This window comes from Chlorocebus sabaeus, chromosome 6 (genome assembly GCF_047675955.1).
Source record: "Chlorocebus sabaeus isolate Y175 chromosome 6, mChlSab1.0.hap1, whole genome shotgun sequence".
Taxonomy (NCBI): domain Eukaryota; kingdom Metazoa; phylum Chordata; class Mammalia; order Primates; family Cercopithecidae; genus Chlorocebus; species Chlorocebus sabaeus.
The window spans coordinates 51,891,445-51,907,888 of record NC_132909.1 but is presented as its reverse complement, the minus strand read 5'-3'; the positions used below and the strand labels follow the sequence as shown (position 1 = coordinate 51,907,888).

At 53.4% G+C, this 16,444-nt stretch overlaps 1 protein-coding gene across 8 annotated transcripts in view; it reads left to right on the top strand.

Moving 5' to 3' along the window:
• DNM2 (dynamin 2) overlaps nt 1-16,444 on the top strand; it is a 111,435-nt gene that overhangs the window by 46,722 nt on the left and 48,269 nt on the right. For all 8 annotated transcript variants that reach the window (XM_007995257.3, XM_007995252.3, XM_007995251.3 and 5 more), the window contains exons 3-5: nt 9,331-9,480; nt 12,482-12,685; nt 13,891-13,989. In XM_007995257.3, the coding sequence (XP_007993448.2) occupies nt 9,331-9,480; nt 12,482-12,685; nt 13,891-13,989 (453 nt within the window). The remainder of the gene's footprint in view (nt 1-9,330; nt 9,481-12,481; nt 12,686-13,890; nt 13,990-16,444) is intronic.

Here is a 16,444-nt window from a genome sequence, read left to right as displayed (position 1 = left end):
CACCCCTCAGCCCCGCCTGATCATGGCATTTTCAGTCTCACTCTCCGTTTTTTGTTTGTTTGTTTGTTTGAGACAAGGTCCTGCTCTGTGGCCCAGGCTGGGGTGTAGTGGCATGATCTTGGCTCACTGCAGCCTCCACCTCCCAGGTTCAAGCAATTCTTCTGCCTCAGCCTCCCAAATAGCTGGGACTATAGGCGCATGCCAGCCAGCCTGGCTAATTTTTGTATTTTCAGTAGAGACGGAGTTTTACCACATTGGCCAGGCTGGTCTTGAACTCCTGGCCTCAAGTGATCTGCCCACCTTGGCCTCCCAAAGGGCTGAGATTGCAGGCATGAGCTACTGCGCCTGGCAGATTTTTAAATTGAGATGAAGTCTTGCTATATTGACCAGGCTGGTCTTGAACTCCTGGGCTCAAGTGATCCTCTCATCTCAGCCTCCCAAAATGCTGGGATGACAGGGGTGAGCCCCTGCGCCTGGCCAGGCTCCAGTCTCTTATTGCTCCAAGTAGGTGCCCACTCGGTGCTAGGCCTTAGCTGATCTCCAGGGAGGCAGTGTGAGCACCTGGCGTGGCCCCAGCCCCCAAGCCCCAGCCTGTGAGTGTCTGTTGGATTCACCTTGGGATTGGGGACCCAGAACATTCTAGGTAGGGAAACAGCATTAGCAAAGCGGTGAGGGGAGGCAGTGAGGCTGGGGAGGGGCCAGAAGGCAGGAGGGGCTGGGACTGGCAGGCGTGTTGAGGATTTGGGCAGTGGGAGCTGGGGTGGCATGCATGATGTGGGGAGACCATTGGCCGCCATGTTCAGGAGGGACAGTCAGGGACCAGAATGCAAGCAGGGAGTGGAGATAGGGAGTGGCAGGGAGGCTGGCATGGCGCCAGGCAAGAGGGGATGGGGACCTGGCCCTGGTGGTGCTGGCAGATGCCAGGCAGTCCAGACTATCTTCCAGGCAAGGCATTAAGCAGCATAGGCACCCCGGCTGGGGGAGGTGGGTGGGAGGTAGAGCGCCCTACTAACAGGAGAGGAAAATGAACACATTGCGGGCATTGGTGATTGCTGGGCTGGCGGGGCCTTGTGGGGTATACGCCAGACCATGTGGCTCCTAGGTTTTGGAAGCTGGCTCTCTGTGACCAAACTCAGAGCCAGGCTGCCACCCTTCACTGGCCCGGGACTTGGTAAAGAGACTTCCCTTTCTGTGCCTTGGTGGCTTCATCTATAAAATGGGGGTGATGGTGGCACTGCCGTCGTGGCCATGGCACCCCATTGGCTGTGGTATGGCTGTCTCTTTGTGAGGCCTGATGTCCAAAGACAGGGCCCCCGCGGCGTGGCCCGTGTTCCCCTCTGGTTCCCGTGATGCCCGGTGTGGCCCAGCTTGCCCTCATTCCAACCGTCCCCAGTGAACCATAACTTCTAGCCATAGAAGTTTAAACATTACTAAGACCATAGCCACCAGGAAGTTTGGTGGCCCGTGGGTGAACTCTGCCCTCATTGGGAAGCAGCCCTGTAAACTCTAGGTGCCCGGGACTGTTCCTGTGTGGAATGTGCACAGTGAGGCCCTGTGAGCCACCCCTCCCACCGCCCTTGGCCTTGAACTGGCCTTTAGTGTGCTCACAGGAACCAGGGAAGAGATGTCAGGACCTGGCTCCAGGGCTTCCCACTGGCCTCAGAAGCAAATCGAGCCTCCTTCTCAAGGCCTTGTGGCCCTTGCCAGTCTCTGGGACCTCACCTCCTCCTGGTCCCCAGCCACTGACGCCATCCATCTCCCTCCTGATTCTCAGGCCTAGCTTGCTGGTTCCCACTACTGGGCCTCTGTGCTTGCTGTGCTGCCCGCCTGGAACGCCCTGTCCCCTACGTGCCGATGTCTCTGCTGCTCACTCCCACCTGGTCACTTGCCGCCTTCCTTCCCCGGCAGCACGAGTTATCCTGTTCTTGTTTTTTCTTAATGGTCTCTCTCTGCGCCAGCACACAAGGGCAGGCATGCCGATCGGCTCTGCCCAGCACAGGACCTGGCGCCGAGCGGGTGCTCCACAGGCACGGGCTGAGTGAGCGAGCTCAAAAGGCTGGTGCTGTGCCCCTTCTTGCCTAGTGGGTGGGAAGTGATGGGGGTTACTCTTCCAAGCTCCTTCCCTGGTGAGCCCGACCCATCACTCTGCCATTCCATCTGCAGCCTTGTATCTGGAGAGTTAATCAAGCTGGTGTGCGTCAGGCTGTGGGCTGGCTGGGATGCCTGCTCAGGCTGTCACCTTCCCAGCGACAATGTGTCCTGGACCGGGAGATGTTTGCCTATTGTCTCGGATTAGAGAGAACTCGAGGGCTAAATGGGCATGGGAGGTGCTGTGTGCTGGGCCCACTTCTTGGTCTGCTGAAGGCTCTGGAAGTCCTGCATGACTGGATCCTGCCTGCTGGCATGGTAGCTAGGGTCTCCTGATGGTGGCTGATTCCCAAGTTGTTCCTCCCGGTCACGCCTGCCAACGCCAGGTTTGGGAAAGGCAGATCTCCTCTCCTTGCCTTCAGGGCCAGCCTGGTCATTGTGTTCTTTGCTGGGGGAATGGTGAGAAGATCAGGGCAGAGCCCCAGTGTGCAAAGCACTGGGACCCTAGCCCAATCCCTGCAGGTTCCCTGAGACTAACCTCTGAGCCGCCCGTGTGCTCCCAGTGGGATTTGATCGCAGTTGTATGGGAGCCCCGGCATTGGGTTCTGTGTCATTGCATTTTGGGGAAACTGAGGTGCCGAGAGAAGGGTAGGAACCCGGAGCTGGGCATCGCTAGGCTGTGAAGCCACGAGGCACCCCGAAAACTCTCCTCCCTCGCTCCCTCTCCTCACCTCCCCAAACCCTGCTGTCTTGTGTGTCGGGTTGAAGGCAGGTCTTCCCAGCCAGACCTGGGCGTTTCAAAATTCTTAAGCAGTGCTAGCGGGCACGTGACCGCTGTGCTTTGAAGACAGGGAGGGCCATCCTCTGACCAAGGGCCATCGGTCACTCTGGGGCTCCACAGGCTCCTTTGAAACAGGAGGCTCCAAAGACCTCCAGGGTCACCAGGTCAGAGGTGACTGTGGCCTCTGGCAAGGGGCTGCTTCTTCATGTCCCAGGCCCCCTGACCCTGAGAAGGTGGCAGCTTGCACTTGTGGCTCCCTTGACACCTTCTCAAAGGGCCTGAGGTGCAGGGGATTGACTCTTTAGCACAGTGGGGCCCCAGTTGGGGGTTCCTGGGAGTGACGTCCTCCGAGGTTAGAACACAGATTCTTTTTTCACGGATTTTAGTTAAGCAGCTGCTGTATACAAGATGCTAGGGGGAACTGTGGTTCACACGAAGTCCCTGCTCTCTCAGAGCTCCAGCTTCAGAAGGGGCACACAGGCTTGGAGGGAGGCAGAACTTCTCTCTGGAAAATCCCTCAAGTACAACCAGTGGGCCCATAGTTAGGAGGCCCTGCGGTGGGCGAGGACGGCTGACTCCCTGGCCTTGGCAGTGTCATTGCGGGACGACTGCCCAGTTTAATCCTTTATTCCCGCTGTGCACCAGGCTGGGTCCCTCGGAGTCCCCAGGGCCTGATCACATGCCAGCTGTGAACCTCTCAGAGGGGGCCCGGGCTGACCCTCCTCCCGGGGAGCCCTCCTGGCTCAGGGTGCCGGGTGACAGTGGGGGTGTGTGTGGAGCTGTCAAAATGCTTTGCAGTTTGCCGAGGAACTGGAGGAACAGGCTTTGGTATGGAAATGCCCTGTCTGAGGAGGAGGGTGGCTGTGGGGTGCAGCTTGATGGCAGGGACCAGGACAGGCAGAGCCAGGGCTGGTTCAGTGGCTTGGTGGCTGGGCCTCGGTTGCCGTGGACAAGTTGACAGGGAACTCAGTGTTAAGGCCTCTGACTGATTCTTTGGGCCAGTGGATTGTTTAAAAAAAAAAAAATCATCTCATCTCTAGCACTTGAGCACATGCAGCGCACCAGAGCCCCAGGCTAGGCCCTCCTCTCTGTTTCTCTTTTTGTCGTTGTTTTGAGACAGGATCTCCAGTCTGCCTTTGTCATCCAGGCTGGAGTGCAGTGGTGTGATCACAGCTCACTGCAGCTTCAACCTCCTGGGCTCAAGCAATCCTCCCACCTCCGCCACCCAGGTAGCTGGAACTACAGGCTTGTGCCACCACGCCCAGCTAATTTTTAAATTTTTTTGTAGATGTCGGATCTTGCTATGTTGCCCAGGCTGGCCTCCAATGATTCTCCTACTTCAGCCTCCCAAAGTGCTGGAGTTACAGGCATGGGCCACTGCGCTCAGCCTGGTGGAAGCTTTTAAACCTCTATTGGGCTGGACGTGATGGCTCACGCCTGTAATCCCAGCACTTTGGGAGGCCGGGGTGGGCAGATCACCTGAGGTCTAGAGTTCGGGACCAGCCTGGCCAACATGGTGAAACCTCGTCTTTACTAAAAATATACAAATTAGCCGGGCGTGGTGGCATGTGCCTATAATCCCAGTTACTTACTTGGGAGGCCGAGGTACGAGAATAGCTTGAACCTGGGAGGCAGAGGTTGCAGTGAGTTGAGATTGCACCACTGCACTCCAGCTTTGGTGACAGAGTAAGACTCAGTCTCAAAACAAAGAAACAAACAAACAAACAAACAGAAAACCTCTGTTGACCTGGCATTCAGCATTTACTTCCACCGTGCCAAGGAGCCCTGTGAAGAAAGGCAGGCAGCGGGGGTGGACCTGGTCGGTGCCTGTGCCTTTTTCTCTGGTGTGGTTCTGTTGCTCATTGACCCACTAGGGAAGAAACCCTGGTTTTCTGGCACCGGCTGTCCATATCCTCGCCCACATGGAGGGGTTGGCCGACAGCAGAAGGATCTAGGAGGAGAGATCACAAAGAACAGCCCCTGCCTTCTCTGATCCCCTGTTGGTTCCCAGCCTGCCTGTGACAACCAGGGAAGGTGCTGTGCTCCAAAGCCCAGCGTGTGGGTCTGGCCGCCTGGTTCCAGCCCCATCTCGGGGCTGCCCCTGACCACGCAGACTTGGGTCAGGCAGGTGGTCCTTCCCGGGCTCGTTTCCTGGTCGCTGCATTGGAGGATGGCCTAAGGTTCCAGGGTAACCTTTTGCAGGTCAGACACCTAGATTCAGCTTGCTGGGGGGAAGGAGAGGTTGTAAATGTCCCCTGAAGCCTGTGGCAGCTGGGCAGGCAGAACCTCCGTTTTCCCACCTAACATGCATGCCTGTGCCCTTGGGGACACAGCAATGACCAAGGCAGATGGGTGTCCCTTCCCTGGTGGCATGGGACATTCAAGGCAAAGCTCTGTATATTAGACTTCTCGCCCTGTGTCAGATGGTAGTAAGTGTTATGGGGAAACGAAGGCAGGGGAGGAGGGGGCTGGGTGGAGCAGTTGCTGTGGGGAGAGAGACCTGCAGGAGGTGGGGATCCTGTGTGACTTGAGAGAGTAGCTTGCCCTCTCTGGGCTCCTGCCTGTGTGTGCTGGGGGAAGGATGGCGCCCACTGCCCCTGGTGCTCTCTTTGCCGCATCATTCCTTGGGGCCTTCTGCCCACCAGCTGCTCAGACTGTAACTGTGCTGGCTCTGCTCTTCCTGTGCAGGTGTTGACTCTGAGTCCTCATACAGCCTGTTATGATGTACATTTTATAGACCAGTAGACTGAGACCTGGGCAGGCCCTCTGGCTACAGACTGAGCTCATTACTGCACACAGCATGCTGCCTCCACATGCTGGGCTCTGGGGTGCTGCAGCCGCAGGTCCTAGTCCCATCAATAAAATCCAAAGTGAGCTGGCTCTGATGAGGAAGGGACCAAGATGCCCCATTCAGGGATATCTTGGGAGACTTCCCGGGAGAGGTGGTAGCCAGGCAGGCCCGGGAGTAGGAGGAGGTGGGGCTGGGCTTTGTGGACACCACACTTGGTGGGCAGAGGCCTGCTGGGGAGAGGGCTTGTGTCCTTGCCACCAGCCCATCTTCCTTGCCATGTGCCCCTGCACTCTTTGAAAGGAGATGGTCTCTTTCGGGGCTGAGCTGGGGTCCTGGAGCCAGAAGAGAACTGAGATTTGCTGTGGGGGGTTGGGAGCTGTTCCATTTTTAGTGGCTGCTACAGGAAGAGCGGCTGAGTGTTTCCCCTTGTCCCTCCAGAAGGCTGGAGTGTAACTGTCCTTGGCAACCGGGTCAGCTGATAGCAAGGCTGGGGGTGGGGGTGGGGATCCTGAATCCTCCAGCAGACGTCCTCATTGCCCCTGATCTGGGTGGCCAGTGTCTGTGCCGGACACGGTCCTCAGTCATCAGAGCCCACTGAGTCTCCGCCTGACCCTGCAGAGACGTTCAGAGAGGTGAAGATACTTCCGGTGGCCTCACAAAGGCTGTCTGGCTTGGGAGCCCCTACCTGCAGCCAGAATTTCTGGGTTCCAAGTCCCAGCTCCATCACGGAACTTGCCCAAGGCTCTTAACCTCTCTGGGCCTGTTTTTTCATCTTTGAAATGGGGATCTCAGAGATGCCTACCTGTCAGGGGTGCTATGGGACCACACGCAGGGCCTGGCCAGAGCACCGTAGTTTCTTTGGTAGCCATGATGGAACGGTGAACCTCCTCACACTCTTCTTTCTGCCTTGAAAATTCTAGACCTGGCTGGGCGTTCATCTCCCTTTTTGCCTTTGCTTCAGGCAGTTTATGGCATGGCTGTGTTGTTCATGTTGCCAGGTCTCCTCCTGGTGGACGTTGACACCATTTTCGTTTTTTTTTACTGTTAAAAACGACAGGGCAGTGCACATCTTTGCATCTCTGTGGCGGGTCAGGTCTCTGACCTCTTTGCCAGTGTGACTTATTACCCCTTTCTTTTTTTCTCTTTTTCAGACAGTGTCTTGCTCTGTCGCCCAGGCTGGAATGCAGTGGTGCGGTCATAGATCATAGCTCACTGCAACCTCCAGCTCCTGGGCTCAAACAATCCTCCCACCTCAGCCTCATATTAGTCCATTTTCACACTGCTGATAAAGACATATTTGAGACTGGACAATTTATAAAATAAAGAGGTTTAGTGGAGTTACAGTTCCACACAGCTGGACTGGGGAAGCCTCACGATCACGGCGGAAGGCAAGGAGGAGCAAGTCCCGTCTTATGTGGATGACAGCCGACAAAGAGAGTGAGAGAGCTTCTGCAGGGAAACTCCCATTTTTTTTTTTTTTTTTTTTTTTTGAGACGGAGTCTTGCTCTGTCGCCCAGGCTGGAGTGCAGTGGCCAGATCTCGGCTCACTGCAAGCTCCGCCTCCCGGGTTCACGCCATTCTCCTGCCTCAGCCTCCCGAGTAGCTGGGACTACAGGCACCCGCCACCTCGCCCGGCTAGTTTTTTGTAATATTTAGTAGAGACGGGGTTTCACCGTGTTAGCCAGGATGGTCTCGATCTCCTGACCTCGTGATCCACCCATCTCCGCCTCCCAAAGTGCTGGGATTACAGGCTTGAGCCACCGCGCCCGGCAGAAACTCCCATTTTTAAAACCATCAGATCTCGTGAGACTTATTTGCTCTCACTAGAATAGCACAGGAAAGCCCCGCCCCCATGATTCAGTAATCTCCTGCTGGGTCCCTCCCACAACACGAGGGAATTATGGGAGCTACAAGATGAGATTTGGGTGGGGACACAGAGCCAGACCATATCAGCCTCCCAAGTAGCTGGCACTACAGGTGCACGCCAACATGCCTGGCTAATTTTTTACATTTTTGTAGAGATGGGGTCTCACTGTGTCACCCAGGCTGGTCTTGAACTCCTGGGCTCGAGTGATCCACCCTCCTCGGCCTCCCACAGTGCTGGATAATAGGCATGAGCCACTGTGCCCAGCCGTTTCCCCTTTATTTTTAGCATCACTACAGTAGCTGTGATCTCTGAGCTTTGGGGATTTCCCCTCCCCAACATTTTACTCTGAAAATTCGAACATCTGGAAACGTCAAGGCTTTGTACAGTGGACACCTGTGTGCTCGGCAGCCACCTTCCATGATGAACATGCTTTATATTTGCTTTGTCCTGAATCTGTGATTTGGGACTGGATTTCTCTGGTTTCCTGGTGAGACCCACACTGCTTGTCAGTTACTTATCTTGTTCCCCTTCATCTCAGTCTCGCTGTGGCTTTCAGTTACCCCCAGGTCTTACATGCACTCAGGGTTATGCCCAGAAAGCATTTCTCCTGGGGAGTTTGTGTCTAGGTAGGGGACCCTCTTGAATAGCCAGTGGGAGAAGGAAAGACTCAAGACCAGCTCTGAGGGGTCGGCGGGGGTGCCCCTTCCCTATACCTTGTGGGCTCCTTGGGGAAGAAGGAGAAGTGAGTGCCATGGGAAATACCCCTGGGGATTTTGTGGAGCTGGAATGTGCTGGTGGATCATGATCCCACAAGGACTTAGGCATCGAACTCCCTTGACTGGGACCCACAGCAAGGGAGGCTCTGCAGCATCACCTTCATCAAATGGACTCACCCTCTCTGGGTGATGTGTCCTGGCACTTCCTCTTCTGTTCATCAATCAATCAACAAATAAATGGCTGGGCATGGTGGCACAGGCCTGTAATCCCAGTGCTTTAGGAGGCTGAGGCAGGGGGACTGCTTGAGCCCAGGAGTTCAAGGCTGCAGCGATCTGTGATCACACCACTGCACGCCAGCCTGGGTGACACAGCAAGATCCTGCCTGTAAAAAACAAAACAAAGAAACCAAAGAAACTTTGGTCATTGGTCATGTCTACCTGTCGATTTTTTTTTTTTTTTTGGGGATTCATAATATGTCATGATGTATATTAATAGTTTGCAAAGTGCCACATGGGAATATAATCGTCAGGATCTGGAAAGGGGCTCAGTCTATTCAGTCTGTAGGAACCCCTGCCTGCCCCAAGACACTTGTCATGAGAATGAATCTCTCACTCCTAAATTCCTAGAGTGACAATGACTGGGTCATTATTTTCTTTTTTATTGTATTTTATTTTATTGGTTTTTGTTTGTTTGTTTGTTTGTTTGTTTGAGACAGAGTCTCGCTGTGTCACCCAGGCTGGAGTGCAGTGGCGGTCTCGGCTCACTGCAACTTCCACCTCCCGTGTTCAAGCAATTATCCTGCCTCAGCTTCTTGAGTAGGTGGGACTACAGGCGTGTGCCACCACGCTTGGCCAATTTTTTGTACTTTTAGTAGAGGCGGGGTTTCACCATGTTAGCCAGGATGGTCTGAGTCTCCTGACCGCGTGATCTGCCTGCTTCCGCCTCCCAAAGTGCTGGGATTACAGGCGTGAGCCACCGCGCCCGGCCTGGGTCATTACTTTGGTTCAACAAAGCATTCTCCCTGCCGCCCATGCGCGCCCTGCCCACAGCTCTTTCTCATTTTCAGCATCTCTCTTCCCTTTCCAGAATATGCCGAGTTTTTGCACTGCAAGTCCAAAAAGTTTACAGATTTTGATGAAGTCCGGCAGGAGATTGAAGCAGAGACCGACAGGGTGACGGGGACCAACAAAGGCATCTCCCCAGTGCCCATCAACCTTCGAGTCTACTCGCCACACGGTAGGCAGCACGGGTGGGGACCCATCACTGACTGTTTCCGGTCGTTCATGGTCGTTCATGTCACCCATTCACAAACAGCTGATATTCACACGCACATAGCCCCCTGATCTGTACCTTCCCACTGGTGCGAGGTATGTAGTACCCAGACCTCTGTCTCAGCGTGAAGAAAGAGCATGCCAGGAAGTTGTTTGGGAGTGGTGGGTGATTGCAGCTGTTTCCCCCTTTTACCAAGGGCAGCCACCACTTGCCTCAAGGCAGTCAGATCTCCTGCTGCCTGAAGAGAGACCAGAACCAGACTTCTGTAAAATATCCTGATTTTTTTTTTTTCTTTTGAGACAGAGTCTTGCTCTGTTGCCTAGGCCGGGGTGCAGTGGCGTGATCTCTGTTTGCTGCAACTTCCACCTCCCAGGTTCGAGCAGTTCTTGTGCCTCAGCCTCCCAAGTAGCTGGGATTACAGGCATGCATCACTACACCCAGCTCATTTTTTTGTTTTTTGAGATGGAGTCTCGCTCCGTCACCCAGACTGGATGGACTACAGTGGCATGATCTCAGCTCACTGCAGCCTCTGTCTCCCGGGTTCAAGCTACTCTCCTGCCTCAGCCTCCCAAGTAGCTGGGTCTAGAGGTGACTGCCACCACGCCTGGCTAATTTTTTGTATTTTTAGTGGAGATGGGATTTCACCATATTGGCCAGGCTTGTCTCGAACTCCTGACCTTGTGATCTGCCCACCTTGGCCGCCCAAAATGCTGGGATTATAGACGTGAGCTACCGCATCCGGCCAATTTTTTTTTTTTTTTGAGACAGAGTCTCACTCTGTTGCCCAGGAGTGTAGTGGTGCGATGTCCACTCAATGCAACCTTCACCTCCCGGGTTCAAGTGATTCTCTGGCCTCAGCCTCCTGAGTGGCTGGGATTACAAGTGTGTACCACCCTGCCTGGCTAATTTTTTTTTTTTTTTTTTTTGTATTTTTAGTAGACACGGGGTTTCACCATGTTGCCCAGGCTGGTCTTGAACTCCTGAGCTCAGGCAATCCGCCCACTTCAGTCTCCCAAAGTGCTAGGATTGCAGGCGTGGGCCACCAGGCCCAGCCCACCCAGCTACTTTTTGTATTTTTAGTAGAGATGGGGTTTCGCCATGTTGGCCAGGCTGGTCTCGAACTCCCAACCTCAGGTGATCCGCCTGCATCCACCTTCCAAAGTGCTGGGATTACAAGCTTGAGCCACCTTGCCCGGCCAGATATCCTGATTTTAAAACTCTGCATTCAAACAGCAGCCCCAGGCCATAGACATCCTCTGGCCCAGAGGCACAGATTGCTACCACTATGGGTTCCTTGTAAGTTTTAAAATTTGTTTTTCAATAAATGATGCCTGCATGTGGCTCAGAATTCAAAAATTACGGAAAGATATATCGCAAAAACCTACCTTGTCAACCAGTTTTGCACACATATTTTAGGTTCTTCAGATGACAATGCAAACTTGAGCTGGGTATGGTTTCACACACCTGTCATTCAAGCTACCTGAAAGGCTGAGTCAGGAGGGTCATGTGGGCCCAGGAGGTCGAGGTTGCAGTGAGCTATGATCAAATCTGTGAATAGCTACTGCACTCCACCTGGGTAACATAGCAAGACCCTGTATCTTAAAAAAAAATAAGTGTAAGCAATTGTGATTGTATCTATGTATATATTGTGTATGTCTTTATCATTCCTTTTCCTTAAATTGTTAGCATAACATAAAAATCATTTATGCTTTTTTTGAGATGGAGTTTCACTCTTATTGCCCAGGCTGGAGTGCAATGGCACAATCTCAGCTCACTGCAACCTCCATCTCCCAGGTTCAAGTGATTCTCCTGCCTCAGCCCCCCAAGTAGCTGGGATTATAGACATGCGCCACCACACCCAGCCAATTTTGTATTTTTAGTAGAGACAGGGTTTCTCCATGTTGGTCAGGCTAGTCTCGAACTCCCGACCTCAGGTGATCCGCCCTCCTCGGCCTCCCAAAGTGCTAGGATTACAGGTGTCAGCCACCACGCCCAGCCTATGCTTTTTTTTTTTTTTTTTGTATGCCTCTCAGAATGTTTCTTTATTCTTTTTTGAGACAGAGTTTCACATTGTTGGCCAAGCTGGATTACAGTGGTGCGATCTTGGCTCACTTCTTCTCCTCCTGGGCTCAGGCGATCCTCCCGCCTTAGTCTCCTGAGTAGTTGGGACAACAGATGCACACCTTTGTGCCAGGCTAATTTTTTACATTTTTGGTAGAGATAGGGTTTCAACAACTTGCCCGGGCTGGTTTCGAACTTCTGAGCTCAAGCGATCTACCCATCATGGCCTCCCAAAGTGCTGGGATTACAGGCATGAGCCACCGTGCCCGACCTCATCCATTTGTCTTTTGATTTTGTTTTTTTGAGACAGTCTTGCTCTGTCGCACAGGCTGGAGTGCAGTGGTACGATCTCAGCTCACTGCAACCTCCACCTTCTGGGTTCAAGTGATTCTCATGCCTCAGCCTCCCAAGTAGCTGGGAGTACAGGTGTGTGCTACCACGCCCGGCTAATTTTTGTATATTTAGTACAGATGGGGTTTTGCCATGTTGGCCAGGCTGGTCTCAAACTCCTGGCCTCAAGTGATCAACCCACCTCGGCATCCCAAAGTGCTGGGATTACAGACATGACCCACTGCACCCAGCCTCATGTGTTTGTCCATAATGGTTCTTTGGTATTGGCTGAATGGATGGGCTGAAATTTATTGAGTCCTTTAGATCTATTCCAGTCTGAACTGTCCTGATTTAGAACTGCATCATTGAAATGGAGTAGGTAGAGGGTATCTGTAGGATGGGATCCTAGAAGGGGAGTTACTGGATCCAAGGTGTGGTTCAGGTGGAGTGTCAGGCGGCATCCTCAGGTCTGAGCCCTGCGCAGGAACTTTGGTAGTCAGCTGGGTGGCTGCGGGCCTGTTTGTGCCTCCCCTCTCCTGGCTCTTAGTGCCTTTCCCTCTGGTTTCCCTCCCAGTGTTGAACTTGACCCTCATCGACCTCCCGGGTATCACCAAGGTGCCCGTGGGCGACCAGCCTCCAGACATCGAGTACCAGATCAAGGACATGATCCTACAGTTCATCAGCCGGGAGAGCAGCCTCATTCTGGCCGTCACGCCTGCCAACATGGACCTGGCCAATTCCGACGCCCTCAAGCTGGCCAAGGAGGTCGATCCCCAAGGTAACCCTGAACCCAGGGCAGCAGTCCCCTCTTCCAGGTGCCTTGAGCATGGGACATGCCCAGCATCCTTGGTTTCAAGTCACTGGCGTTCTCTTCGATTCATGGCCACTTTAGGAAAAGGCCTCCTAGAACACAGCACTTCCTCCGAGAACCAGCAGTGCTGGTGGGCATCCCCTGGGAAGTCACTGTGTGGCAGTTGGACAGTCCTCCTTGGACATGGCAGTGCCCATGTTGCCAGGGTGGGAAGCTAGCCTGGGGCTGAAGGAAGGGTCCAGCACTCCATGGCCCAGATGCGACCTCAGGTCCCGTCTAGCTGTTACTCTGCTCCCTGAGACACGGTCCCCTCTTAGTCAGAATGGGAACTTCAATCCTTACCCGGATAGCTGATGTGAGGACTGTTAAATGTCTGGTCTTTGCATGGTGAGATCATCTATTTCCCTTCGAGTTGACGCCCCGGGGCCCCTCTAATCAGATCCCTCTACTGAATCCTCACTGCAGAATGTGAGCAGGAAGGGGCCCCAGGGAGGGCACAGCTGTGGCCCCCTTGATGCCCAAGTTGGCACCCACCAGAGATCCTCACTCTGGCTTCCATCTGTCCCCAGTGTCTCATGCACATGCCACACATAAAACACACATGGTAAGCACAGAGCCAGGCCGCAGCCCCTGTCGGGGCGGTTGACCTGCAGAGGTGAGGCTTTGCTAGGAGGACATCCTTGACTCTGGAATGACTTGTGGAGAGGTGGGATTGGACGGGATGGTTTCCAGAGTGGGATTTTAGCCATTCAGGCAAGAGGTGGCCCTGGAAACAGTCGCGTCAGGCTCAAATGTTACCTTGGGACTTTGCTGCCACTTGGAGAGTCCAGCATCAAAATCTGGCCCAGGAATCATGTTTTCGTGAGGTTTCCCCCAAGCCTGCAGCTGCAGAGGTTGTCCTTAATAACACAAGTGACAATAAAGGCCAGCATTTGTTGAGTATTTGCCATGTGCCAGGCTCACCCTTATGACCTCCCTGTGAGATCAGGGCTGTGACCATCTTCATTCAACACGTGGGAAACTGGGGTCCAGGCCTGTGGTGTTCTGGCTTTCCCAGGTGATGTGACCTGGAAATTTCAGGGCTGAATGGACCCCAGGTGGCCTGCAGCTGCCGATGCTCTTTCCTGGTGGCAGCCTCTGACCTCTGACCTCTGACCTCTGGGCTCTTTCAGGCCTGCGGACCATCGGTGTCATCACCAAGCTTGACCTGATGGACGAGGGCACCGATGCCAGGGACGTCTTGGAGAACAAGTTGCTCCCGTTGAGAAGAGGTGTGACTTTGTGGGGACTGGGGAAGCAGGAGGACGGGTGGGGTCCTTATCGTTACTGAAACCCTGGCACCTGTTCTCTGCCTGCTTGGAAGTCACTGCTTCTCTATTTCACCGTAACGCTTTTTTTCTTTTCCCTTTGAGCATATGTATCTTTTTCTTCTGATTTGTATGCGTTCATTTTTCAAGTGCACAGTTAACACCTGCTGGTTTCTGGAACATTAGAAAACAAGTGTATAGAAAGAGGAAACAAACTCACCCGCAGCCACACTTCCCCCAGACAGCCACTCATGAATCTTGCGCAGCTCCCAGCTCGCCAGGGTTTATAACTGTAATTAATTTTTTAAATTACTTTCTATTATAACATTTCCTTTCCTTTTCCTTCTTTTTTTTTTTTTTTTTTTTTGAGACGGAGTTTTTGCCTTGTCGCCCAGGCTGGAGTACAGGGGCGCAATCTCAGCTCCCTGCAACCTCCACCTCCTGAGTAGCTGGGATTACAGGCCCTCGCCACCACACCCAGCTAATTTTTGTGTTTTTAGTAGAGACAGGGTTTCGCCATGTTGGCCAAGCTGGTCTCGAACTCCTGACCTCATGTGATCCACCCGCCTCGGCCTCCCAAAGTGCTGGGATTAAAGGCATGAGCCACTGTGCCCGGCTTTGTTTTGTGTTTTTTTAAAACCATTCCTGCCCTCTGGGATCTACTCTAAGCTGCGGGCATCTCCTGCCTTTCCCTTCATGCTTAGCCACAGTCACTTAGACCATTTCTTTTACTCCTGGGTTTTCCACCTTGATGTCTGAGATAGATGTGGGGAAAAGTTCAGACCTTGGTTACCACCATCCCCCAGCACTGCTGAGACATTGAGTGGTGAGGCGACCCCGGATCCCAGGGGAATGTGGTCAGGTCTAAATTCAAAACCCTGTTTGGCTGTGAAGATCCGGGGCTGAGAAGCGAATCTGTGGCTGGCTGAGGTTTGGGGAGGATTTGCTGGTACTAAAGAGGAAAGCAGACCCTACCCAACCCCACACCCTACTACAACCACCCCGACCCAGCTGCTCTTGGACAGTGTTAGGCCTCCACCTTGGATCCTAAGGGGCTTCGGGGTCTGTGGGTATTAGCTGGGCTGAGGATTTGGTGATATGGGCCTCTTCCCCTTCCTCCTGACTCACTGATGTCCACAGCTGCCCTTCTCTGCCTTCCTTCCTGCTTCCAAGAACGAAGGCGCTTCCACTCTCAGCTCACTTGTAGGCCTGCTCCTGGTTTGTGACCTCAGGCTTCAGAAGCCCTCCCACTGGACCCTTTTTCCTGGCGTACTAATGACTCACAACTGCTGCTGCTTTACGGGAACCCAGGCTAGGCGTGGTGGCTCATGCCTGTAACCCCAGGACTTTGGAAAGCACAGTTGGGAGGATGGCTTGAGGCCCAGAGTTTGAGACCAGCCTGGGCAACACAGCAAGACCCCATCTCTCTCTTGAAAAATCATACAGGCTTGGCACAGTGGCTCATGCCTGTAAACCCAGCACTTTGGGAGACCAAGGCGGGTGGATCACCAGAGGTCAGGAGTTTGAGGCCATCCTGACCAACATGATGAAACCCTGTCTCTACTAAAAATACAAAAAAGAATTAGCCGGGTGTGGTGGTGCACACCTGTAATCCCAGCTACTGGAGAGGCTGAGACATGAGAATCGCTTGAACCTGGGAGGCGGAGGTTGTAGTGAGCTGAGATTGCGCCACTGTACTCCAGCCTGGGTGACAAAGTGAGACTCTGTCTCAAAAAAATATATATATATATATCATCCGTGTGTGATGGTACATGTGCCTGTACTCCCGGCTACTCAGGAGACTGAGTCGGGAGGATGGCTTGAGCCCAGGAGTTCAAAGCTGTAGTAAGCTATGGTCGTGCCACTGCAATGCAGAATGGGCAACAGGGTGAGACTTCATCTCTTAAATAAGTAAATCAACCCAGATCCAAGCCAGATGCTTTTTGCTGGCCCCTGCTGTTTCCTTCTTCGTGCTGTCACACAGGTGATGGTGATTTTGTCTTCACAGGGATCTAGGTTCAGATCTTGGGTCTCCTACTGTGACCTCACCTTGGCATGTCTCCATTTCCCTCCTCCCTCTTGGATCTGAGAGAGATCTGGAGAGGATGAAGAGCAGTCACATCTCACAAGACCTTACAGGATAGATGACAGGCACCTCTCCCCTTCTCAAGAGAAAAGATGCACAACCCCACTGCAAAGAAAATGGAGCATAGGCCAGGCGCAGTGGCTCACACCTGTAATTCCAGCACTTTAGGAGGCCATGGCTGGCAGATCATGAGGTCAGGAGTTTGAGACCAGCATGGCCAACATGGTGAAACCACGTCTCTACTGGAAAAAAAAAAAATTAGCTGAGTGTGGTGACGCACGCCTGTAATCCCAGCTACTCAGGAGGCGGAGGTTGCAGTGAGCTGAGATTGCG